Source organism: Equus przewalskii, chromosome 27 (genome assembly GCF_037783145.1).
Source record: "Equus przewalskii isolate Varuska chromosome 27, EquPr2, whole genome shotgun sequence".
NCBI classification, from domain to species: Eukaryota; Metazoa; Chordata; class Mammalia; order Perissodactyla; family Equidae; genus Equus; species Equus przewalskii.
The window spans coordinates 13,637,158-13,664,751 of NC_091857.1; the positions used below are offsets into that span (position 1 = coordinate 13,637,158).

At 36.5% G+C, this 27,594-nt stretch overlaps 1 protein-coding gene and 1 long non-coding RNA gene across 3 annotated transcripts in view; one reads left to right on the top strand and one right to left on the bottom strand.

The window, feature by feature from the left end:
- The window catches only part of LOC139079903 (uncharacterized), a 91,291-nt gene extending 89,601 nt beyond the window's left edge, over positions 1 to 1,690 (top strand). Inside the window, exon 4 of the long non-coding RNA XR_011533925.1 lies at positions 520 to 1,690. This is a non-coding gene — a long non-coding RNA (uncharacterized lncRNA). The remainder of the gene's footprint in view (positions 1 to 519) is intronic.
- Positions 1 to 27,594, bottom strand: part of SAMSN1 (SAM domain, SH3 domain and nuclear localization signals 1) — a 131,778-nt gene that overhangs the window by 7,834 nt on the left and 96,350 nt on the right. For both annotated transcript variants that reach the window (XM_070597592.1, XM_008517143.2), the window contains 6 exons: positions 20,955 to 21,026; positions 17,035 to 17,184; positions 12,815 to 12,941; positions 10,412 to 10,563; positions 7,132 to 7,338; positions 5,050 to 5,200 (listed from right to left, as the gene is read on the bottom strand). In XM_070597592.1, the coding sequence (XP_070453693.1) occupies positions 5,050 to 5,200; positions 7,132 to 7,338; positions 10,412 to 10,563; positions 12,815 to 12,941; positions 17,035 to 17,184; positions 20,955 to 21,026 (859 nt within the window). The remainder of the gene's footprint in view (positions 1 to 5,049; positions 5,201 to 7,131; positions 7,339 to 10,411; positions 10,564 to 12,814; positions 12,942 to 17,034; positions 17,185 to 20,954; positions 21,027 to 27,594) is intronic.

Here is a 27,594-nt window from a genome sequence, read left to right on the forward strand (position 1 = left end):
AAAGCTTGCAGGTACCTAAAATATATTATATACAGATTCTAGTACACTTATTCAGATACTAAGTTGTTGGGTTTTCTTTTTTAATTTAAAATTTAATTACCCCTGTGCGCCAGGCAGAACAAGATATCTCCTTCACCCTTTTTCCCCAAGAACAATGGCACACATTCTCATAGACACACTTTTAAGATACATCAAAGTGCTTCTAAATGTGGGAAAAGAGGACCAAGTTTAGAATAAAGAGAAAATATTTACTATAAACAGCAGTTAACGCTCTTATTATTCTAAAGAGGCATTTCTCAGCAAGGCACAGGGGTCTTGAAGCTTGTGTTTATGAAACAGCACACACACACATTCGCTATTCTCTTTTGTACTGGCTGGGAATATTTATTCAAAGTAAACAAACCACTTTTAAATTCAGATGATAAACAGAGAATTCCTAACGTGCACAAAATAAACAGATTCTGCTCTTCTGCTTCTTCAAGAGCTGAGTCTCACCCCGATTTTTCTTCTCCTTCTAAGCCCATCCAGATTCCCAGCTGAGGGAGCCAGTGACCTAATTCTGCTCAGTTCTAAGGCAACACAGGAGCAAATTCAGAATATCGCTGCGCTGGTCTTGCCAGGACTGCAGAACCCCGAAGCTGTTATCCTACTCCCGAGGTAATCCCGTGACGGGTTCGAACACCGCTCGCCAGCCCTTCTATCAGCTTCCTGGAGAAGCATCTTTACCTCCTGTCAAGCAGTGACCTAAAAAGCTTAATGCGGTTTACATTTTCAAGGTCAAAGTGGATACAATGCTATCTATTTTGGCCTAAGAGAAAAGGGAAATTGCTTGCTCTACGTCTTAGATTTCTGTTTTTGTCCTTGTCCCATCCCGTAGTCCCCCAGTGTCCCATCTTCTTGGTCCCTCTAGATGTACTGAAGGTTTACATGGGGCTTGTGGGCTTGTCTACATTATCACAGAGTTTTAACTCTTGTCCTCAAAATGGGTGCCCTCTCTGCTCAATTTTTATATCGAATGATTAGCAAAGCAAAATTTTCCAGTTCCCAACCGAGGAGGCGATGAAGCTCTAAACTAGGAATTTATTGACGTTCCCCAAACTGACATTATTCAGTGATCAAAATAAAATGCATACGTAAAATCCTGGCCAATTTACATACCCCATTCTTACACACACATACAAAAAGCTAACTATTTTTAACTTATGACTGTGACATGCATTTGTTTTTAATAATGTCTTGGTTTTATATAACCATATATTCAAGGTCTTTATCATTCAAGGTACATGAAGGTTGTGCATTTAATCTTTAGCATGGTTGTAGAAGATATGATTCACAGAGTAGAGAATAGATAAAAATAAGCATGCAGCAGCATGGGGCCGAATCATCAGAACTCACCATCTTATCAACAAATAGAAGTCATTCTTCTTTATTTCTTGAGCAAAGCAGTTTCATATAAGATAAATAGCTTTCAGTCAGAATAGCCTAACATGCAGTATGCATCTTTTTTGACATGTATATTCTAATATTACTTTAGACCTTAAGATTAAAATAAGAAAAATCTCAGGGTTGTGTTTTGACAATAAACACTGGCTGAATCTGCATTTTTTCCATTTTTCATCTCCCGGAATTTGGCTCAGTGTGTGTATGTTTGTGCATTACTGGCTATTATTAAATGATCAACTTCTGGTGACCTTCAAGTACCATTTTCTTAAGTTTTATAAGAGGAATAATTTGGGGGATTTGTACTTTTTTGTATCGAACATTGAAAGTCACATCATGCTTTGGAGATTCTATGTCTTTTTCTCCCGAGATCAGGTATAGTAGAATGTGTTTCTAATAGATTTAGGAGACTGGGTTCTAGAAATGCGACCTTGAGAAAGCCACTTAGCTACTCTAGTTTTAGTTTCCCCATCTTGCAAAGGAAGAATCTGGCTCAGGTGGTTTTTAAAATTATACCTAGCTCTAATATGATATCATCCGTAAATCATCATTCTTTTGTTAACATAGAAAGTATATGGGTGATGAGTGAGCTGGAAAAAAGAAATTGAGTGAACACCTTAAGTGGCCCAAGCCTTTGGCACTGGACAGAGAGGTCTTCCCTTTGTGGGTCCCTGCTGAGCACTTTTTCGTGGCCGAAAGCCTACACACCCAGGCTCTCCAGCCCCTTCTATTCACAAATCCTGTCGCAATGCGGCCATAGCAGCCCTCCACCTTGCAGGGAGTCACGTTGTTGCAAAGTTTCCGTTCCCACTTAAGTATTAACTTCCACTTTCCGAGACGAAAAACTGAACTGCAGCTCTTGAGAAAATTGGCAAAGTAGTAGAAAACTTCAATTTTCAAATATTCATTGTTATTTTCATATTTACGAATTTGCATATGTGGAAGGAAGAACTTGCATGTGTGGAAGAAAGAAAAACTACAGCTCTGCCGTTATCTAGCTGTTTGGCCTCTGAAATTTATCTCTGAAATATTTTCTCATCTGTAAAGTGGGCAAAATATCTACATGGATGGTCTTTTAGAAGAAAAACAATTATTACATGCATTCAAAAAATACCAGCTCTTCTCCTTTCCTCTCCTTCAGTATCAAATTGTGTTGGAGAGTATTGACAAGGATACTGAGCATTATCAATTACAAGAAAGCAAGAGAATCTATTTCTTAGCTTAACATTGCTTAGCGAGGAGCCATGTTTTGAAATGACAGGATGAAAACGAAGCCGGCTCATTTACCTGGAAGATATTGCTACATCAATTTACACTGATAAGTTTTGTTGCGGCTTGTACTGTTGAGTAAATTGGCTCCTTTTTTCAGCTTCACTTTTGTCTGCCTCTGTGGCCCCATCCCCTTCTTTCACATCTCCTAGCCTCCACAACTTCAAAGAATGCATATAAACACCTAGGCCTGAGGATGAAATCAATTCTGCAGGAGTCAAATTAGTAGTACATGTGAGGGCTCTTTGAAAAGGATGAAAATCTATGCAAACTCAAGACAGCAAGTAAGAATAAAGTGAGGTACACTTTCTAAAAAAGTCAGTTAATTCCTACTAGATAAAGACCAGTGTGTAATAAATACATGTTGTGGAACTATGCCCATTTTGTGGGGCATATGAGAGAGGATATAGGAAAGCCCATGAAGGAACAGACAGAAGACTTAGGTCCTATACACGGCTTTCCTCTTTACTATCCATCTGGGCTATTATTCATAAAACGTGTAGAAAGTATAGCATAACATCACAAACACTGGTCCCAGATCTCCAATTTACTAGGTACATGAACTTGGACAAGTTACTTATCTTCTCAATTTCTCATTAAAAAATGGGACATGGCTGGCCCAGTGGTGCAGCAGATAAATTCGCAGGTTCCACTTTGGCGGCCCAGGGTTCACCAGTTCGGATCACTGGGTGCAGACCTAGGCACCGCTTGGCAAGCCATGCTGTGGCAGGCATCCCATATATAAAGTAGAGGAAGATGGGCATGAATGTTAGCTCAGGGCCAGCCTTCCTCAGCAAAAAGAGGAGGATTGGCAGCAGATGTTAGCTCAGGGCTAATCTTCCTCAAAAAAAAAAAAAAAAAAAAGGGACAGTACTGGGCCGGCCTGGTGGCATAGCAGTTAAGTTTGAGTGCTCCACTTCGGTGGCCTGGGATTCGCTGGTTCGGATCCAGGCACGGACATAACTCACTGTTATCAAGCCATGATGTGGGCAGGCATCCCACTTAACAAAATAGAGGAAGGTGGGCACAGATGTTAGCTTAGGGCCAATCTTCCTTCACAAAATCAGGAGGATTGGTGGTGGATGTTAGCTCAGGGCTAATCTTCCTCGAAAAAATAAAATAAAAAATAGGACAGTACTATGTAACTGACAGCATTGTAGAAAGCATTAAAGAAGATAAGAAATGTAAAGGCCATGGCTCAAAATTTTACTCAGAGAACATATTCAAAAAAAGTAGTTAATGATTATTATTAATATAACTTTTGAAAGAGAAGTTTGGTTAGATGATCTGAGTTCTTTTTCAGCTTTAAAATTAGACACTTCCTCCTCTTTTTCTTAACAAAATACTCCTTGCAGAGTTTGGCACACCCTGAGCTCAGGGTTTTGGGAACCTGACCAGATTTAGTAAGAAGAGTGCTCGGATTGGGCAATTATCAAAACAAACACTATCCTATCTTTACAAACCCGGGTGGGACAGCCAGTGTTCTGCCACGAGTGAGTCTGCGTGTATTACTCCGTCTTCAGTTGATACTTACAAATACAGAGAACCGTCTCAGATAATACAAGCGAGAGCTGAATATTTTTGCAAGCTATTATAACATTTCGGAAGAATACTATAAACACGTACAAGCTGTGACTATATGGTAATGAAATGCATTTTCTTGTGTGGTGCGAAGGCTCATTAGCTTAGAGCCGTCCTCTGTGCTGCTCTACAGAAGTCGCATATGACATTTCTCACTAATGGCTCATGCTGTCACTAAATATTTGTCTCTAACTCCCTCAGACTTTCGGAATGCAGACATCCACTTGCGTGTAAATTAATAGCTCTGCAGAATCTAAATGAGGGACCCAGAAAAGTCCTTTCGTTTCCTGAGTCCAATAAGGAAAAAAGGGATCTCTTCCTAATTATAGACTTGACCAGAATTGTTGTTTCCAAATATATAGGAAAATACTTATTTTTTGAGAAAGAATGCTTAATGTGATTCTTGGTGAATAAAACTGGGGCTTTGTGGGGTTTTTTTGTTTTTTTGTTTGCTTTTCTGAGGACGATTAGCCCTGAGCTAACTGCTGCCAATCCTCCTCTTTTTGCTGAGGAAGACTGGCCCTGAGCTAACATCTGTGCCCATCTTCCTCTACTTTATACGTGGGACGCCTACCACAGCATGGCTTGCCAAGTGGTGCCATGCCCGCACCTGGGATCCGAACCGGCAAACCCCAGGCTGCTAAAGCGGAACGTGCGCACTTAACCACTGCGCCACCCAGGGCTTTGTTTTTAATGATATTACTATCTGTAGTAAGCTGTGATTATCAGCTAGGGAGACAAGTAGGTGTGCACACTTACTTTCTTCATCAAGGAGATTTTCAGCAGCTGATAGTAACCTCATCCTGTCTTCTGGGTTTTTAATGTTTAACTCAATGAGATGACTCTCTGTTATATCCTTTAAATCTTCTACAGTCTCATAACCGTTGAGCAAAAGTGTTGAGGCGTATTCCTGAGGGGGAGAAAAAATATAACGAAAATAAACTAGCGGAATTCAAATATTTTATTTTTACTTCTCTTTAGATTTAAAGCAAGTGTAGAAATGCATATGGAAACCAAAGGTGCCAACAGAACTTTTGCTTAATTTTCTTTTACTCGTACTAGTTTTCTACATACGAACTTTAGGGCACTTAAAAGAATATGTTGTATAATTCTCACCTTGTAGGAGGACAAATGTAAAGACGAAATAATTACCTTAAGCTATACCATACTAAAACATGGATCAGTTAAATAGCTGGATCATTCATTCCAATTGGCATTTTTTCACTTCTCGAATAGCTAAGTTGACAAAGCTAGTGTGTCCTTATATCTATCAATAAAATACCTCTAATAGAGTAATTATAGTAATATTTATGAATCTACATATCTTCTTGTTTGCTTGATTGTAAAAATGTTTATCCTTATTAACTTCTTGAAGTCGTTTAAAAAAATGAATTTGAAGCAGACACAAATCTGTATTAAAAATAGGCAGCATTTTGGTTGAAAGGCATTATATAAACCTAAGGAATTCCAGACTGTCTATTCAATTAAAAGCTTTTTTAAGCATAAAAGCAATGTGTTTGAGAAAAGCATTGTTTCCTTTTCTCAGCAGGTGTATTTTGTCCATCATTTGCATCAATATATATTAGTTTGAAATTCATAGGCTTCTGATTTCAGAGGCTGTATGTTATTTATATTACCTCTGTTCTCTAAAAGAATAAAAATGCAAAGTGAAGTTGAATGCTTTTCAACTTCCTCAAAAATTCCTTCCACTTTACTTGCTCATAATTTCAATACTCTTATTTTGGTTACTAAAATCAAAGAAGAGGAAGTATAGAAGTTTTAAGTAATCAGGAAGAACTTGTTACCAGCCCCTTTTCTACAAAAAAAAAAGAAAGAAAAAGTGGCAATTCTTTTAAGAACAATGTGTCCTAAAAGGAGTGTTGAATTATCACAGAGAAAACCAAAATTCCACTCTGACGTCATCATCTAACTGTGGGTTCTTGAGTCAGTTATTTCACTTCCTTAGACCTTTATTTCTCGCAGGTCACGGAACAAACAAATAGAAGAGGTGGGATTTGAACTTATAGTTCCTTCAAGGAGTACCCTATTTGGGGGGCACCAATAGCAATACAGGAAGGCTTAGATACTGTGTCTACGGACAGGAATATAATGAGATCATTCAGGGAAAACAATTAAGGAAAGTTTAATTGGCCATTGCCTTGATGAATTTTGAAAACTATTAAAGTACTGCTGCATTAATTTTAGAAATGGATTGCAAACAGTAAATTGAGTGAGGCTAGGTATATGGTATGTACACACCATTTAACAAGGTAGATATTTCATAAAAAGTTTGCTAATATAACAATAAAATAATTGGATTATGAATATAGACAACGCAGTTTCCTTAACATAATCATTATGGATGCTTAATGATTACTGTTTCCTAACAAATTACTTTTAAAACAATTGTATTTAATTATCTTTTCTTGACTTGCTTTTGATCTCTGCCCAATAGAAAATATAATTTTCTTTTTGTTTTTTTCTTTCAATTCTCTGGATTTTTACCTTGACCTTTCATACTCTCTTTATCGTTCCCATTTACACCTTTTCTCTGGGGCTTTTATTCTCCTAGGTATTTTTCATTTTTCACTGCACTTTCTCAATGTTAATCTCTACTGTCACTGCTAAGTACCACTAGAGTTAGTCCAAGGGATGTTATATCAAGATCTGTCCTTGCATAATAAAAGTAATAAAGGAGAAATAAGAACTGTCCTTAGAAAACAGATTTTCCTTTGCTGTAAGTCATGTATTTTTTAGCAACAGTAGACAAACACTGATCCATTCTCCTCAATTATTCCATCCATATTATACCAACATCGAACAGGTCACAGGTGTGCTAACCTGAAGCTGAATCCTCTCTAGGAACTCCTGCAGAGTCTTGGATTTTTCCCTTTCACTTCTTCGATGTGCCTTTATTTTCTTGGGGGCTGCTTCCTCTTCCGAGATGACATCCACATAAATAAATTTGAAGTTTCCCACCTTATTGTTCAACATTCCTGTCCACATCCCCATTGGCGTTTTGCAGATAATGTCTATGATGTCTCCTTTCTAAGGACAAAGAAACATACAAATCAGATTTCAGAGAACTCTGGTGCTATGACAATTGGTAGAAAGAATGGAATCATAGAAAATTAGAATACTGAGGCCATTATGCGAGGGTGCTTCAGAGATAGAAATAAATCTAAGAGGAAATTTCTTTTAAAAGTTCAAGGAAACTATTTACTAGTAATAATGAAGAAAACTTCATGATTCAAGAAAAGCTACTACATGTATTTGATGACGTTTATGTTTTTGGTATCATATGAAACTTGTCAACTTATCTTTGTACAGCACAGTGTGATTTACAGAACACTTTTGCATACAGTGAGTCATTTTATGCCCAAAACACATCTTTTAGGTACATATACAAGGTATTATTATTATATTAAATATTATAGAAAAAGAACCACAAACATTAAATAACTTCCCAAGAGCTTACAGGAAGTTAATGGCAGAATCAGAACTCAAAGCCTAAGTTGTCTGAACTCAGAAATGATGCTCTTCATTCATCCTGTCAAAGCAATACATATGTAGCATAGCTCAAGCCATCATTCTTGGAGGGGCTCCTAAACTGGGAGAGGGGAAGAAAGAGAAGTCTGTGACTCTGTCTGTGCTTCTAGTTCATCTGAAAAATTCATCTACAGTGTAAAATAAACCATTCTAAAGTATTGCATCCATCTAAAATAATGGAACTGTTCAGAACTTTGTACATATCAAATAAGTAACAAAAGTATATGTGCACTAAGGATAGATTATGCTACTCAATTCTTATTCTAGAGAAGATAATACTCAGATTGAGCTCCACAACAAAGTTTGGATTGAAGTAGGAATGAAGCACATTGGGATGAACAAACCAATTGGTCATTTTCTTTATTCACGTCTAAGACTCTAATTGGCTACAGGCTGTCAGTTACTGGCAAGAGTAGAAAACCCCACAGGGGTATTTCTTTGTAAAGAAAATTTATTTCTATGCAAATATAGTGTCTACATTTAAGAGTCATAGGCACTCCTTTGAGACATAACTTTCTACCCCAGAGGGGACATTATAGATTCCAGTATTTTTGCCACTTTTAAGGGTCTACCCTCAAACAAACAAAACATTAAGTCTGCTACTAAGAATATTCTTTCCTACTGCTATACGAATATATATTCTTCCATCTAAAACACAAATCATATTTGCAGTAGTAGAATTCAATGTGATTGAAAGATCTGGTCTTTCTGATTTGTGGTCATCTGCCTATCTGACTCTCTGAGCTGTTTGTCTAGATCTTCCTGCCTTTTACTATAAGCAGTCAAATCCTAGGTGAGGTGGGATTGGGTAAGCAGACCTAGAAAATCCCAGAAGCTCTAGGGGAAGTTTCTAAGCATGGCAGCCCTCTACGGCATTATCCTATTATCCTTTAAACTTGTAAAATGTATACGTTCTAGGAAAGCCCACAGGTCACTAAGGAAAGAGCCAGTTTCGTTTTGGATAAGACCCGTGATGGAAACAATAGCATTCATTCCTCAGTGGTAACCGCAGGATTCTTATTGTGTCCTATAAGAGCTCCACAAGCATCACCTTAGGCTGCACCGGTGGTGGTGTGCTGCACGGTATTGTAGGGAAGATGAAAAGCTATCCTGAGTCAAAATGTGTTCCGTTTGTTCCCTTCTCCTGCCCTCTCCTCACGGCTACAATCATACTTTCCCATGACCTAAGCTTAGTCATCATTTCATAGAAATGACTATTATTTCACAGAACTGTGGGGAATAGTATTTTCCTCATTCTCCATCTGAGCGTACTCCGATTTGATAGCATGGAAGGGATAAAGAGGAGAGCTGAATGCCTTGAATTTCAAATAATAATATCAATGCTTCATAACATCATAACTATTGGTTAACATTGTTTAGTGTTGACAGTTTGAAAAATGCATAATTCTATCCTTTTAGCTGTAGCATTTTGTGATACGAAAAGGAATAATATTTTAGCACCAAACCTTCTATTTGTACTACTGTAACCACCTCCTCCTTTGGGTGAACGTAGGACTATGAACATAACGGATTTCACACTCACGATTATATTGTGTTGTATGACAGAAGGATCTATGCAGATGTAATTAATGTCCCAAATTTGTTAATTTTTTAATTATAAGTGAGATTATCTGAGTGTTTCTGACTTAGTCTGGTAAAAATAAAGAGATTTGAAACATGAGTGAGCTTTTCTCCTGCAGGCCTTGAAGGAGCAAACTGCCATGTTACACAGAGGGCCATGGCTGGCAGCCTCAAGGGGCTGAGAATGGCCCACAGTTGATATCCAACAGGAAAACTGGAGCTTCAGTCCTACAGCCACAAGGAACTGAATTCTGCCAAGAACCAGTGAGCTTGGAAGAGGATCCTGAGCCTCAGATGAGATCACAACCCTTCCTGCCACCTTGATTTCAGCCCAGCAAGAGCTTAAGCAGAGAACCCAGTTGAGCCATGTCCAAACATATGACCTACACAACGGTGAGATAATAATGCATTTGTGTTGTTTGAAGCCCCTGAGTTTGTGGTAATTTGTTACACAGCAAAAGAAAACAAATACAGAGGATAAGAGTAAGAACAGGGAATTCAGGAGCAAATATCACTGAGAGAAAGATGTCTAGCTACTCATGGCAACCAACTGAAACACTGAAATTGCCCAGCCAAATCTGGTTCCCAAGGCCTTTGGTCTGCTGGGCTCTTGCCTGATACTCCATCTTCTCTCCCTCTGCTTGGCTTCATTATTTTTACTCCAGAAAGTTATCAGGCAGAGCTGGACACACCCAACCACCTGTGAGGCTTTTGGTTTTCAGAAAAATGTAGGCAATTCCTTCTCCCCTGATAGGCTCTGATTCTGCATTATCTACATGACAGAATCTTATGCTAATACCCTCAACAGACTGACCTCTCTACCACACCTCTCAGGTTTTGTTCAAATTCTTGCCACAGTAAACCAGTCTCCAGTTGTACTGTTGGGAAGAACACAATCACCCTCCAGCTCCCACTGCTTGTACTTCCTGAAACAGATCATACAACCAGCACTAGAAAAGTCATCTGGAATGCAGATATGATATGCACGCACCTTGATTTTGAGGGAGTCAGTGTCATAGGGGCTTGGTGTGAAATCAGTATGCACTCTGGCACGGCCGCAGAATGGTCCAGAGTAGGGGCCATCATCATCGAGTCGAAAGCTGTCCCGGTTACTTGTACCATCTGAACAGCTTGTAATTCCACCTGATGAAGGCAAAGCAGAGGTTAACAGTTCTCACCTAACGCTTGTAACGTTCTGAACCATTGTCTGAACACAACTAAGCAGTGATAGTACTAAAGTGTTAGATGCCAGCCTCCTGAGGGGATTCTAAGTGACCTATCCCCGTTTCTGCCTCCCAGTCACTCTCCAGCAGAGACCTCTGTACTCTGAGCCATTTCTGACCTGTCTCCAGCCAATCTGACCACTCTTTCTTCAATCAATAACCCAAACACCCTCTCACTTTGATCTCCATGATCCGATCCAGTAGCACCGTATTTTGAGCATTAGACACTTGCTAAAGAGGTGGACAGCATAGACTTAACCCCCTGTACAAGCCAGATAATTAATTTTGTACATGTAAACAAAGATAGAAAACAACAGCAACAGTTTGATCTGTGTGTGCTGTTGATCATGAACAGTCAAAGCATGAGACACTAGGTTCCTTACAATTTATCACAGCGTAGCAAAAAGGCTCTCCCAGGCTTCCTATTGCGTACCCAAAGCCATTTTGAGGCATATTTCTATGAATAAAAGGAGCCCTTTTGCTTGCTCTGTGAGTGTGAGGGAAGGAGGAGGTGTGTTCCAATGTCTCTGCTCCTAAGTGGCTCAAAACTGTTCTAAACTGGGCATTTTAACTGCTCCAAATCCTTGCTCTCTCTTCCTCTGCTCTCTGAGTTCTAACCTCCAGGGAAACTAAGAAAAGAGATTCCATTTTTGCTGCTTGTCTGGGGACAAGAATGGCTCCCAGTGGAAGTAACTCTCAGTTTCTCCCCCACTGTCAGCCCTCACTTCACTTTCTCCTTCAGTGTGACCTTTCAGCCCTCTGTTCAATAAGGTAGAGTCCTGCTTTCTCTAGAATTCATTCAAATAATCATGGAAAAAAGGTAAAGACCTTGGAGATGCTCCATACTATATATGAACTGGTGTAAAAGAAAGATGAATTACTTCTAATCACGGAAATTAAGTTGCATATGATAACAGCTAAATGGACTATCATCTCTTCACACCCTCCCTTCCATGGTCACCCCAGGCCCTGCTTTTTCATGGTACATTTCATTTAATAAAATTCTTTCCTACATTCAGCATCGCAATTAGAATTTTAAAACTTCCAACAGAAATGAATACTAATGAAATCTAAATTTCACACATGCAAAAACATATCCCTCAAATGTTTCTGCATTAGCTTTTTTTCACAAAATAACTGTTCTACAGCCAATAAGAAAATAGGAATAAAATTCAGGATATTTGAAACATCTGGTCTTTGTGATCCATATTCAAATAACAGAAGCCGTTGATTTAAAAGGAAATCGAAAATAAACTGCAAAAAACATTTAAAAGCCCTGAAAAGATTAGAGGGATGTCTAACAGTGTACACATAAAAAGTTATAAGGCGCCCTGCAGTATCAGTACTTTCATTCAAAGATTGTAGCAGATATGTGACTGAATCCTGAGTGATTTCCTCCTACAAAAATACCACTGCTTTTAGAAGATCCTTGTTAAACATATGTTGATTCCTTTTTGCCACCTAACTGGTGATATTCTTATTTAGTATTTACATACCACTTCAATCTTTACTCACTAATGATGAACGAGACCTAAAAAGTAAATGTCAGAATTGGTACAAATGTTCCGCATTTTTCAGAACATTTCAGGAGCAAAAGAAAGGAAGGAAAGAAAAAGTGAGAGAGAGGAGGAGAGGAAAGAGAGAAAAGAAGAAAGAGAGAGAGAGTGAGAGCAAGAACCAGAGCCAGAGAGAGCGAGAGAGAGAGAAAGGAGAAGAGGGGAGGGTGGAGAGGAGGAGGAGGAAGAAAGGAGTAAAGGAGGGAGGGAAGAAGAGACAGAGAACAGGATTTTATTGATCTGAATACTTCAAGTCATTTTTAAAAATTTGACTCAGTATAATGCTAGTTCTCCCCAGCATATGCTTTTATTTTAGGGATGCAGATTTAATTACCCAACATGATCTTTGGAGGCATATTTCCCAAAGCCCTGCTGACTATAGTGTTAAAAAGTTTCAAAATAATACATACTTCTATCTAATATACTATGCATCATTTTAAACAATAGTAACTCTATAGATTCAACACATCCTAGATTTTTGCTATTTCTCTCATCAAGTAGCTAGAACCTTGTTATTATTTTGATATACAAGCTCCAGAGAAGCAAATCTGTTGGTTTTAATTAACTTAACCCAGCCTTCCCTCTAGGATCTTGTCCCTTATTTTATAGCCTTACTTGATGAGCTCTGCCCACTATAGAGGCTGTCCATGGAGTCACTGGTTTTGAGGGAGATCTCTGCGTGGGTCCCAATCACAGGGTCACTGTTCCGATATGGGAGGACATCCTCTCCATCTTCCTCACCCTTCAGGAAAACATATCAGAGGTTAAGTGCTGAGAACAGATTTCCATGGAGATGTTCGCTGTGCGCATTAATTTAACAAACGAGACATATTTTAGCAATAAAATACTTAGGAATACATCAGCATAAAATATAAGAGCCATTAATCTTTAGTTCAATTTCTAGCAAAACATTTATAGTATACTTGGAAAAATTCTTTAAATGAAACATTCCATATTATGGAATTCAACTGAAATTATAATGGTTCATTTTTGTAAATCAGGATGAATATCATATCAAGACTATTTAATCAGAAATGCTAGATTTACTGACATCTGTGCTTTATCTGTTAAAGCACTTTTATTTCTTCATGTTCTCTTTATCGTCTATTTACCGCCATTACTAATCCTTTGAGATCTGATATTACAAGTTTAAACTCTGCATAGTTGTTTCATGTCAGTTATTTGCACCCTACCAAATCACTAGATATGAATAAAACATGCACACTTTGCAATTCTAAAGCAAAGCTTATCTAAGAAGCTTTACAAATCTCATACCGTGCTTGCCACCTAGTCAAGTGAAAAGCAAATCTTGCATAAAATTACGAAAGACAGACAATTTCAAAACAAATTACATCTGCTTGAAAACATCTCAAATGTTTTCCATATTTAGATAGTTTGGACAAAACCTATGAATTTCTTAATATTTTTCAAAATGTAATTGAATCTTTCTCATTTTTGAGCATTTCTAAGCATTGATCAAACTTCAGAATACACACGTGATATACACTCAGTGTGATTCTCTGCTTTTATCCATTCCTTTATTCGTTTGTTCAGTTATTCAACACAAGTTTATAGAACATTTTCTAGGTATCTGGCACTTTTTTGGGAACTTGGGATCCCATGGTAAACAAGAAAACAGGGTCCTTGCTCTAATGAAGCACATTTTAGTGTGGTAGGCTGTGTGTGTGTGTGTGTGTGTAGTGCTTGGAGAGATGTGTGTAAACAAATGAGCGAGACAATTTCAGAGAATAATAAGTGCTAAGAAGGAAATAACGCTGGGTGATGTGGGAGGATTAGCTCCTGGGATGAGGGTGGGGGAAGGTTGGCTGACTTAGATGGACGTCCAAAGACCTCTTCCATAAGATAATACATGCTCTGAAGTTTTGATCTGAATGAACAGAAGATGTAACTTATATGCAGATTTGGAAACAGTTTTCCAAGCAAAAGAAACAGCAAGTACACAATAATGAAACTCAGAATAAGTTTTGGTTATGCCACAGGAAAATTACAAGCTGACGTTGAGTGAGAGCTAAGAGAGTGTTAAGTTATGAGCTCAGAGAAGTAGACTGGAGCCATATCAGTAAGAGCTTTATAGACCATGTATGGTGGCCATGCAAAGGTGCCACCCAGATCTCTTGCTGCAGGACCCTCTTGTACTGAGGGCCCCAGCTATTGCCCCTCTGTGTCCACCACTGTGTTTGCATGGAAGCCATGCTCACTGCCCATGACATAAACAGTGGGGATACCATTTGAGTCCATTCTGGTGGGAGGTGGGGCTCCTCTAACGGAAAACTTTAGTTCAAGGACTCCCCATCAATCTGACCAAAGCTTTCTCAGAACAGTGTTGAAGTGAGACTTGAATGGATCCTCCTTTCTTCTTCCTCTCCTTTTACAGGTGTCAGACTTGCATTGCAGTCTGAAGGCTTCCCTGCCCATTTTTTCTTGACTTTCTTTATCCTTCACAAGCATTTTCCCTAATAAATTTTTGGTGTGTCTATTCCCTTATTGGGCACTACTTCTCAGAGGAGTGGAATTAAGACACCATTGTAAGGGAACACATTGTGAAAGCATCGTAAAATTTTAAGAGGGTGAGTGATGTGTTTTGAATTTCACTTTTCGGAGAACTTTTTGGCTTTCATGGAGGAAAAAGTAGAAGAAAGGAAACCAATTAGGTGGTTATTATGGTAATCTGGGCAAGAGAGGTTGATTCTCTAAAGCAGGAATAGTTTACACGGAGAAATTAAGGGTTTTAGATATACTTTGGAGTTAGAACAGAGAGAACATGCTGATGAATTGGTGTGAAAAATGAAAGAAGAAAGTTTAAATGATTCCTAGGCTTTCTTCCTTTCTTTCTTCCTTCCTCCTTCCCTTCCTCCCACCCTGCCACCCTCCCACCCTCCCTCTCTTTCTCTCTTTCCCTTTCATTCTTTCTTTTTTTTCTCTCTTTCTTTCTTTCTCCTTTCCTTCCTTCTTCCTTCCTTCCTTCCTTCCTTTCTAGCATCTAGAGATATGGCAATGTTGTCTATTGCTACTAGGGAGACTAGATAAGAAACAATTTTTCCCGGTAAAGCATAGAAAATCAATAATTCAGTTTTGGACATTAGGTTCCAGATATCTACTGTACATTTAAGTTATGATATCAAAAAGCAATTGGTTGTATAAGTACAACAGATAAGTAAAGAGATCACAGCTAGAGATACAATTGTGGAAAACAAAGTCCTGAGATGGGATGAGATGACTTATGAGGAGAGTAGAGTGAGTAGAGCATCCAGGAACAAGCCTCCGGAAGACCCAATATTTGGAGGGACGTGAAAGAAAGCAGAGCCAAGAAAGTAAACTATAAGAAAGAAGAAAAGCCAGAACAATGCCCAAAGAAACCAACAAAAGAGAATGTTTCATACGTAATGAAGTCTTCAATTGTGTCAAATAAAGCTAAAAATTAATGTAAGAAGAAAGAAAAGTGACCATTGGTTTTTACAACGCAGAAGTCAATACTGTTTCTGACAACTGTCTTAATGGAGTACTGAGGGAAGAAGTTCTATTGAAGTGGGTTAAAAATACAATGGACATAAGATATATAGATCCATGGAAGAGAACTGAGAGTCCAGAAATAAACTCACATATTTATGATCCGTATATTTATGATCAATTGATTTTCAACAAGGGTGCCAAGATCATACAATGGGCAAAGAATTGTCTTTTCAACAAATAGTGTTGGGACAACTGGATATCCACATTCAAAAGAATGAAGTCAGACTCCTACCACACACCACACAGAAAAATTAATAGATCATACATTAACTTAAGAGCTACAACTAAAACTCTTAGAAGAAAACATAGCACAAATCTTTGTGATCTTAGGTTAAGCAATAGTTTCTTAGATACAATACTAAAAGCAAGCAAGAAAAAATAGATAAATTGGACTACATCAAAATTATAAACATTTGTGCTGTAAAAGATATCATCAAAAAAGTGAAAATACAATCCATGGAATGGGAGAAAATATATCATATTGCAAATCATATATCTGATCAGGGACTTGTATCCAGAATATACTTTAAAAATGCTTAAAAGTCAACAATAAAAAGACAAATAACCCAATTAAAAAATGAGCAAAAAGTTTGAACAAACATTTGTCCAAAGAAGATATACAAATGGTTAATAAGCACATGAAAAGATTCTCAACATCATTAGTCATCAGGGAAGTGCAAATCAAAACCACATTGAGATTCCACTTCACACGCTTTAGGCTGGCTAGCATCAAAAAGACAGACAATAACAAGTGTTGGCAAGCATGTGGAGAAATTGGAACCCTCATATATTGCTGGTGGGACTGTAAAATGATGCAACAGCTTTGGGGAATAGTTTGCCAGTTTCTCAAAATATCAGACAGAGTTACCATATACCCAGGAGAAATGAAAGAATATTTTCACACAAAGACTTGAACACAAATATTCATAGCAGCATTATTTGTGTCAGCCAAAAAGAGAAAACAACCCAAATGTCCATCAACTCATGAAAGGATGAATAAAATGTGGCTTATCTATAAAATGGAATATTATTTGGCAATAAAAAGGGATGATTACTGCCGCTTGGTGTGACATAAATGACACATATTCTTCACGTACTACTTTCTGGGCCTCAGTTTCCTCTGTTAAAACGGGAGTAATAGTACTTTATTCCACCCAAATTCTGAGCACAATTATTGAGGGGGAAAATAGATGTTGAAGTCCTTCATAAAGCACCAAGTACTTCTATGTCTAGAAGAAGAGCCTGGCGAATGTTTCAAGAAAAAATTAATAGAAAAACACAAGTGATTAACAGAGTACACTTACCTTTTCCTCAGAAAGGGCTTTGATGTACTTTTTAGCCACTCTTCTCTTCATTGTCCAGGAAATAGCTCTCATTTTTTTACCTAAACTTCCTCCATTATTTGAAGTTTTATTTTGTTCTCCACTTTCACATATGGCTTCCCCTTCATATACCTAGTTAGAATTGTTTGCAAAAGACAAAATAATAAAGCAATAAAAACCACTGATCTGAAAACACCGTGAGAGAGATTTCATACTGGAGAACTTCCTATACATTCTGTGCAGCCGCCTCCAAAATTTCAATCTAGACACAACACACACTTTTAAAGTTGTCTAGGCCTGGTTACCTATGTTACAAACTCAGAGGGTAAAACTTGTGATGTTGAAGGACCTGAGCGTCACATCTGAAATGTTTATACAGAATTTTAGCTATTTTTTAATAGCTGTATGGTTGCACCACTTTAGTCCTTCCTGTTTTTGAGATGGACAAAATAGAATTAAATGCTAGGCCTAATGAGTGATTATGTCCACTTAGATGGAAGATAGTTGATTGGAGACTTTAGAAAGGCTGCAGCATCTATCCACGTTGAACAGGCATTAAAATATCCTCTTCTTGTAGCAATTGAAATGGTCATGGATAGTTCTTAAGAAGTTTTGGAGTTAATTAAATCCAATAAGAAACTGCAATTTTTTCATCTTGCAGGTGAGTATGCATGCACATTTCCCACATTCTCAAGCAAAAGCAAATATGAGCTGGTTCCAGCCATTAGCATAGAAGTCTTCATGTAATTCACATGCTATACTAATCAAATCTCTCTTTGGACTGCTTCTGCCTTGTGCTTATCAAAAATCTTGTTAAACCAATAACTTCTCATCTAACAAAGAATAAAGCAAAGTTCACAGCCCACAAGGATCTATAATATAACATAAAATAATGTGATATAATTAATATAATATGTATTATAATGTAATACACATTACATTATATAGAGTGTATAGGAAATAAAATATGCTCACCATCTCACCTCTAGCTACTTCTCAGATTTCCCTTGCTCACTATAGCAGTGGTTCTCAAAATGTGGTCCCAAGACCAGGAGCATCAGCATCACTTGGGGACGGTTTGTGTTATAACAAACTTTTCAAGTGATTCTGACACATGCTAAAGCTTGAACACAACTCTAATTAAGTATTGCCATACTAGACCCCTTGCTGTTTCTCTCATGTTCCCATCAAGGTTTGCACTTGCTCTTGCCATTGGCCTCCCCTAGATATCCACAAAAGTCTTCCTTTGTTCATCCAAGTTTCTACTCGCATGCCAAGTAATAGGAGAGAAACTTGCAGACTGATCACCCTCTTTAAAATAGCCCACACACTTGTCCATATTCCCTGTTTGTTTACCCTGATTCATTCTTCTTGTAAGCACTTACCATTACCCAATTTGTTCATTTGATTACTGCCTGCATCTCCCATTAGGATGTATGCTCTGTGAAACTAGAGACTTTATGTTTTATTTATTCTGAGTGTCTAAAATACTTCCATTAGCATAACTGACCCTCAATATTTTGTGAACAAGTGAAATTTCTCATGTAGAACTTTGAATTCATTCTTTTTTTTTTGGAGGACATATTTGGGTTATATAGCCTTAGTATTTCAGATGTGCAAGAAAGGACCCCTGAAGGTCATTTCTAGCACTGCCGACCATTCTCGATAGATGGGCAGCCAGTCATTCCTGGATATGAAAAATCACAGGAAACTTCTCTTTAGTGAACTTGGGTATTTTAATATGAAGGTTTCACCACATAGTTAACATCATTATTAATCAATACTATGTTTTGCTTCATTTCTTACCCCAAATTGCCTATGATAAATATGAATGGACAGCCAATTTAAGCCCTCATTGCACTTTATTAATTTCTACACTCAAGGTTATAAAGGCAAGATTCTTTGCTTAATTCAAAACCATTGAATAAAATATAACTTGGAAACATCTTAGAATTTAAGAGTTAACCTTTTTCTTCTCTCTTTTCTCTACTTAAACTTTGTCTTCATTGTACAATTACAAACTAAATAAATAAGGATATTATTTTATTACTTCCTATGTTAACTTACCATTGCCTAAGCTTCAAAAGAAGTATCACAAATATTTTTAATTTCAGGTTTTTCTATCATTATTTACAGAAGCTTCAAAGAAACTACCTCAATATGTTTTTAATTTTAACACTTTTCTATGCTGTTCTCTTTTATAGCCTGAATCATAATTTTATTTACATATGTATTTTTTATTGTTAATTTAAGATCTGTCTCCCCCTAGACTCTTGGCTTCATGAAGTAGGAATTTTCATCTGTTATTGTAACAGTACTTTCTGAATATCTAACAGAAATTTTGTTACAGAGTAGGTAGGTGCTCAATAAAGATTTGTTGAACAAAATGAATGCTGGGTTGTTGAAAAATGTGCGAACTACTTTATCAGGTTCACAAGTTATTAGGCCACCATTACTCATTAATGAACTTGAATGAGCATGACCAACTTTTATAGGTTAACTCTAGAATTAGAAACTGAATAACAGTAGGACATATCTACATATGATTATGGAAAGTTAAAGGTCTATATGACATGCTAACAAAATAAAACATACAGGGCTTTGCACTATTTATATGCATATACCACACTGTGTTATCTACAATTATGTAAATAGTGATAGAGCTTATAGCTGTATACAAGTTTATCCATAAGCATATGTGTATGAAAATATAGATGAGTAAAATGGGATATATATATATATATATATAATACATCTGCATGTATATATATGTACTAATGGAGATAGATAGAATAGATGTCATTGTATTTCCATTTCTTTTGTCTAGAACATCCATTACTGAAATAAAAATATTTAAAAATATTATACATGGATGCATATAGGAATCCAAAAAGTATTTTGAGAAATTAGACAATAATGGGAAAAATTCTATAAAAAAAGAAAAAAGAAAGATACAATAACTAGAATGAATAATTAAGAGGTGTGTAAGATCTAAAACATATTGATCTATACAAAGGTGCCCCATGTGGAGTCACTGAATCGATTCAATGATAAACACGTATCTTCAGCTTTCTCAGTATATATCCCTCCTCTCTGCGATTTTACCGGTTGTTACATCCTTCATTAATCACTTATCACAGTTGGCCCGTGGTTTAGGAGATAGTATAACAGAATAGCAAATGTTGGACAAGATGTTACATTCTGCATTTGTCATTTATCAGCTGTGTAATTTAGAAGTGATCTTACTCAATAAAACATACTTCCTCAATGGTAAAATAAAAATACTAAGAGTTCCTACCCTATAGGTAGGTAAAGTGTTTAGCATTGTGCTTGCTTCATGGTAAGTGCTCAATTAAATGCAGTTATTATTATTCTGTAAATTTAATTTTATGGGAAGCTTTTCCAAGTTGCATTTAAAGTATTCAAGATTTGCAAATGCGTGTGGAACGGACAGTACTGCGACATTTCAATGCACATGGCAGAAGTGCGAGCACGCCACGGAGCAGCCACAGGCTCTCCCTCGCAAATTTACAATTAAGCCATTTAATCATCTCCCAAATTACAGCAATTACAATTTATATAAAAGTTAACACATATATTATTTTATGGTGGAAATGCTTGGAAAATTTGGGATTGTCTGTGTTGCTTTAAATTGTAACCCTCCTCTCAAGTTCACGTTCTGCCTTCTCAAACCTGTGTCAGGCTTCTTAGAGAGCCTTTTACTCTTAGCACGAAGCGTGGTGCTAGGTACTAAATAATCCTTCATTTATCACAAGAATATATCCAAGGCTATGATTTTTAAATAAATTTCTTTTTCTTACGTACTTTGCAAAAGTGATACTGGCTTCATAATTTTTCCTAATGTTTGTGTAACATTCAAAACAATGGAATAAAATACTAACCTCAGCTGAATCCTCTGGTTTTGATACAGTATTATTCCGAAAACGATCAAAATTCCCAAAACTGCTGCTGCGCTGTAAAATGGAAAAGGAAAAGGAGAGGAAATTTAGGATTTGTGACGTTCACTGCTAATGCTGCTGAATAGATTCTGGTCAGACAAGCATGGGACTCTCGCAGATACAAGATTAAAAAGCTCTTCGCTCTGGAATATCTGAAAGCACTGAAGGTATAACTATTATTAACATTGTAATATTTATAGCTGATAAATGTCTTCATATGTTTTAAGTTAGAGTGTTAGGCACCTCCGAGAAAATCTATTAAATTATTTTTAATTTACAGTGTTACTTTTGCTCCTGGAAATGGCAAGTATTACTAACCAACCAACCAACTACTAAATGAATAACAAGAACAAAACAAAAACATGCATCTGAGTAGATCCACCATGATGCCCCATAGAGATCACATTTATCAAAAAAAATGAACACAAATGCATTTCCCATTGCTAACTCTTGATAATTTGAAACTCTCTACTGGGTGTCAGAAAGAGAAGGCATACACACAGACCTATTAATAAACTGAAAACAGCATTTAGGCATGCACAGTCTAAGGCTGGGAATAAAACTGAATTTTTCTACATTTAACACGGAATTACAATGAGACCTCTGGGTCAACTTCTTTCACTGGTTTTGAGAAAAAGCTCCATATGTTAATAGAAGACTTGTTCCCTTGGAGACGTTTTGCCTACAAAGCTAAATTTTTATTCTTATATAACTTATTCTAGGCAGGTAATTATAAACAATTCCTGTTATGTTACACAGTAAATGATTCTCCTAGACATATTTTCAAAACTCTTTAGAGTCATTGGTCAAAAAATTGATACTTCCTCACTATCTATTTAATTTTATACATTGTTTGGGAGGGTGGATATCTGATATTATGTCCTTTGTATACCCATAAATCCTAAGAATATATTCTATCTTAAGGACTTTATCTCATTTCAAGCTTATAATATTTTCAAAATAAGCTCATGGTACTGAAAAATAACCTGGTGATTTGAAAAGTTAATAAAGGGAGTCAGTAATCTATAAAACCTTGTATTGTCCTTTCAGAAGTCACAGCCCATTTTAGTTCGTCAGCTTCAAAGGCTCTTAGTCCTTACAGGCACTCTTATACTCATGTCTCCCCACCAGCTATCTTTAAAACTCCTTGTTTCCCTTTTAAATGAACTGAAATAAAAAGATCCTGACATGTGACAGGGGGTTAACTTGATAGACAGCGTGATGCAGAATGTCGCCCCAAGGATGATGGCTGTGTTAGACACAATTAACGCCTTTTGCTGACTTGCCACCCCTGCTGAACAAGCCCTTCAGCTTGTGGCAAGAGGAGAGAAAGAGAAGGGCTGAAATTGAGCACCACACTGGAAAATACAAAGTTTTCTCATGCAGGGCTTACTAACCTAGAGTCACTTCACAGAGAATTAATCACTTCAACTTGCCTAGTAGGCATTTCCACCAGGCCATCAATGCCCAGAGATCACAAAAAAGGAATTGAGTGTATTGTTGTGCTGCTTATAAACAATCTGAACACAGGGAAATTTGTTACTCTTTTATATACTTGGAACATTCTTATGGCCTCTCGGAGCCTATGCCTAGGGCAATTTTGTAGCCTACATCCAGCCTGCATCCTGCCTATTAAATATTAATGAAGGTTACAGCATGATTTCCACCACTGGATAATGGGTCGTGTTGCCCAGGAGGGCACAGAACAGGCTCCCTTCAGCATTTCTCTTCACTATCTTCTGCCATTAAGTAATCAATAGTCACCACCTTTTAAAATTAATTCTCCCCTCATTATATTGATAAAGAGAAGTAGATTTAGGAGTAGTGGTTTAAGAAGGCTTCAGGACTATTACTTTGTCAGTCACCTCATTACAAATCACTCAACAGCTTGAAGCCAGAGGAGTATAATATCAATCCATGCTACGACATCCTTAAGAAGCAAATCTAAGCATTGAAAATGACATTTTAAAAAATTTCATTATTCTTTAGTCTAAAAGTTAGTGACTCTCTGAGATGGTTACATAATGTATAGGTTATGGCTTACGATGAAAAAGGCTAATGTCTCATATGAGGTATGGACAATGAACAAATTTATAATTTCTATTCCTGTTAAGTTTCTAATGAAAAGGTGAAGCATGTGGAAGCAAGTTGGCTTCATAGATAATTGTCCCTTATAAATGAGAATGTGTTTGAATACTAATAATTTTCCATTGTATAATCGTACTAGATTAGATTTAGCAAATATTATCTTGTGACAGCAGCTCCCATCAAGATAGAGCCATTATATAGACAAATAACTATCAACAGAAGAGTAACTTAAATAAAAATGCAATTCATATTTTAGATAATTCTTTCTGTCAACATTAGATCATATTTAGTCAACTATACTCTGTATAAATCTTTACAGTCTGTCCTTGTGCCATTGGATATGTGTTTGTGAAATGGCACAACACCTGTGGAGGATAATTTAGCAAAACTAGCAAAATTACATATGTATTTGCCCTTTGATAGAGCAATTCCATTTCTAGACATTTATACCAGACACAGACTTAGATATAAATTGATTTACACATCCACATTCATTGTAAAATTTTTATATTATCAAAAACCTTTAAACCCTAATAGTCACCAAGAGGGGACTGATTGAATAATATATGGTAAATCTAAACAACAGAAACGTGTGCAGCTGTAAAAAATTGAAATATATTTCTTTATATGGCTATGGAATGATCGCCAGGATATAGTATAAGTGAAAAAAACCAAGTAGAGAAAAATGTACATGGTAGGCTGCCATTTACTTAAGACTGGAAATATATGTTTTAATACAGGCAAATATATATGTTTCTTCTTAGAGAAACGGGGCAAAATAAACAAAGTGAAAGGGACAGGAGAGAAAATGGACTTCTCTGAATATATCTTGTTTTGTAGATTTGACTTTAAAACCATGTAACTTTAACATATTTATAAACAAATTTAAATAAAAATAAAAACAATCCCTAAAAATTCAAAATAAAAGTGAAACAAATGAACCTAATTCCACATTGAATTGGTGACTTAGAGAGAGGAATTATTTAACAAAACAGTAGTATGACTGTCCAAAGGACAAAAAACAATGACAAATTGAATTTTAACCAGTTTTCAGTAATCACATTGTTATTAATAATATTGGCATATATAAATACACATTTTGAGGGACAGTGAAAACAAGCAATGATGTTAATGGTGTCTGGAGTCAAGATTCTCAGTCAAAATTCTGATCTTGTCATACCATAAAGCAAGTAAGCTGCCAAAGGCTACTGGGCCATGTCAAAACTACACACGAGCCATATTGAAAATATTCTCACTGCAATAGATTGTATCCAAAGATGGGATAATTTTAGCATCAATAAGAATAATAACTGAACACATTTAAATATATCTAATATATCAAAATTCATGAGTTCATAATGATACTAAAAAGAAAAAATTCAGTGGTCACCTTTGAAAATGTTACACTTATATTGAGAAAACTGGCAAATAAATGGAAAGATAAACATTTAATCTGTCTTTTTTGTATGAAATATGTTTCAGAGTAACTAAATACTTAACGAGGGAAAATTTCTCTCTATATATCTGTGCATATTCTAGCTACTCAATTAAGAATGACGAAATCATGAAATTACCATTTTGTAAACTCCTAATGCAATAAGGATCTAGACTAGTGATCATCAATGGCTACTAAAATCACAGAAAGAGAGAACCAGGATATGTGCTTCATAATAGAAGCACCCAATACCACCAATGAAATATTTTCAGAAAAAAGAGCAATCACACCAAGCATCTCTATCTAACTACCAGATTACAGGAAATACAGAGACAGAGGAGTATGGTAAATGACATCAAGAGGATGCAGTCAATCAGAAAAATCTAGACAATGAGAAAATCTACAGGACAAATGACCTGATTTCTTCAAGTAAACAACAGAAGGAAATAAAAGAGGAGAGGGAAAGTAGAGATTAAGAAAATTTAAGAGCTGTATCAACCAAATGCTATCCATGGATCTTAGTTACATCTAGATCAAACAAACCACTGTAACAAAAATATCAGGAGTCAGTTAAGGAAAACTTTCAGATAATTAGCTATTTAATGATATTGAGGAAGTACTGTTATTTTTTATTTGTAATTCAAAACAATCTAGGAGGGGCAGCAAGTGTATGGGATAAAGAGGAAACATGACTGGCCATTAGCTAATGATCAGCTAGGTGATGGATATATATGGGGATATATATGGTAGCTACTTTTACATATGCTTGAAATTTCCCATAAGAAAATGTCGGGTTAAAAAAAAGTATCTACATAATAGCTAAAAAGTAACTTACAAAGAGTTAATAATATGTAGGGGCAGGAAGGTATATGGGAAAACTCTGTACCTTCCTTTCAATTTTGCTGTGAGATAAAAACTGCTCTGAAAAAATAGTCTTTAAAAAAAAGAGTTAGTGGTCACATAACTTTCTACGGAAACAATTTGTAAACATGTCATTAATATGGATTAGGCCGTAGTTGTTTGGAAGTGCAGACACATTTAAGGAGAAAATAAAGTTTTGTGTTCTAAATTTATTTTAGTAAAACTAACTTTCTGACATAAATGTATGTTATTGGATTGCCTATTGAAGACTACCTGTAATTACAGGATGCAGATTACCTTCTTCCACATAATCTTGGCTTCCACAAAAACAGAGCTGAACAGGCATCATTTGGGGTGTTCGAACACGTGTGTACGTCTGTCCTTACTACACAATGCAATGAATAATATAAAAGAACTTAAGAGGATTCATGTTTTTGTTACATTTCTTCTCTAGATTTGTATAACAGTTCTAATTATTAAAGAATGTCATTTCACCATATAAAGCTGGCAGGGTTCTTAGAAATCATCGAGTCCTTCCCAATGAGGAAACTGTTATAGGAACCAGGACTTGCAAAAAGAAATTTCTTTTTTTCAATTCGCCATACTGATGTACTCTCCACTATACCATTCCATTACAAAGTTTTGATCCTGTCTTCTATTTGCAAAGAAACTTGCTATCAGAGCAGGTTGGAAAGTGTGGAAAGTTACCTCGATAGGAAGAATGGAATCGAATAGGTTTCTTAGAACAATGACCAGCCTAAATTTATCAAGATGAAGGAGAGTTAGAGTCTCTTTTTGGAAATGTGAATCAACCTTTTGACCAAAACCAAAAGAACTTGACCCTTATTTTTATTTCTTAGCCACCCACCAACTTTTGGGGTCTTCAAGAAAAATCTTATCTCCAGCATGACTTAATATTTGGGTAAGCACTGGTGGAAAAGTTTCACAGTCTAGTTCAAAGAAAAGATTTGCATATGTGAGTCAGACATCCGCAGTATTTTGAAATATACTGGCAAATTAAAAATTATACACCCTTTGCCAATGAGTTCTCACATCATCTAAATACTGCACAGACAGCGTTGGTTAGTAATATGCTCCTGAATATCAGAATTCTGTTTCAGCATGAGCTTATATGAATATTCTACAATAATAGTATGCTAAATCTAGATAAGCTTGTCAGTCTTTGTCCAAAGGCATTCGAGGATTTAATTGTTCTAACTAACTCAGGTGCTGAGATCTTTTGAAGAGTTTGAAACAAATTTAACTCACTTAAAATAATCTGTTAGAATTGCCTCAGTGTTAAATAATTACACTATCATGGGGTGCCAATGGGAGATGGTTGTGTGGGGTGTCAAGGAACTGAAGGCTAAAAGACAATCAGAGCTGTGAAACATGGCCTTCAACACTGACATTTAACCTTGGGTAAAGGCAACCCAATGCTCAAATACATGTCAATGCTCTAAATATCTTTAATATACATCTGGACTCAGAACAAAAGTTAGTCTAGTTGATCTCTGGTTCAGTATCTTTTCTATCAACGGCAAAATATCTAAAGGAAGTGCAGATTCTGACTCCACCAGAGTGTTTTAAAGTGGTGTCAAAATTTCCATGCTAAAGCTGTACTTTCAGAAGTTGACGTGCCACTAGAGATGTTTTCTGCAAATTGAAACTGCCTCAAAGCAAATTACCAAAAGGAAAGAAACTAGAACTAAAAAAATCAATGCAGAATGATCCATAACCTGTAAAAGTGGTTATTTATATCAGCCTATTTAATGTAACAAAAACAAGTTTTATGAGTAAAAAAGACTCAAACATTTAAAACTTTCAATTGCACCTCTCCGTGATTTATTACCCTATATCATGATTTACACTGCATCCCTAGACTCTAAGTCATGCTGTACTTTTAGGAATTGAATAGAAATTAAGATATTCTACTTTGGTTGAAAGGAGTTCTTAAAATAAATAATATGGATATGTCTTAAATATCTTTTTTTTCAGGTAGAAAGCATATTGTGTGAAAATTCAGTCACTTGATATCACCAATTCTTACAAAACTCTATAGAATAAAATGGAAATGAAAAGCTTTGGGAAATGTGACCATGATCAGGCTCCTTTGAACCGCTCAGCTTCTTGTCTTCCCTATTGTAGACTTCTGCATGGCTCACTCACTCCTATATTCTTGTTGTAGCGCACGATTTC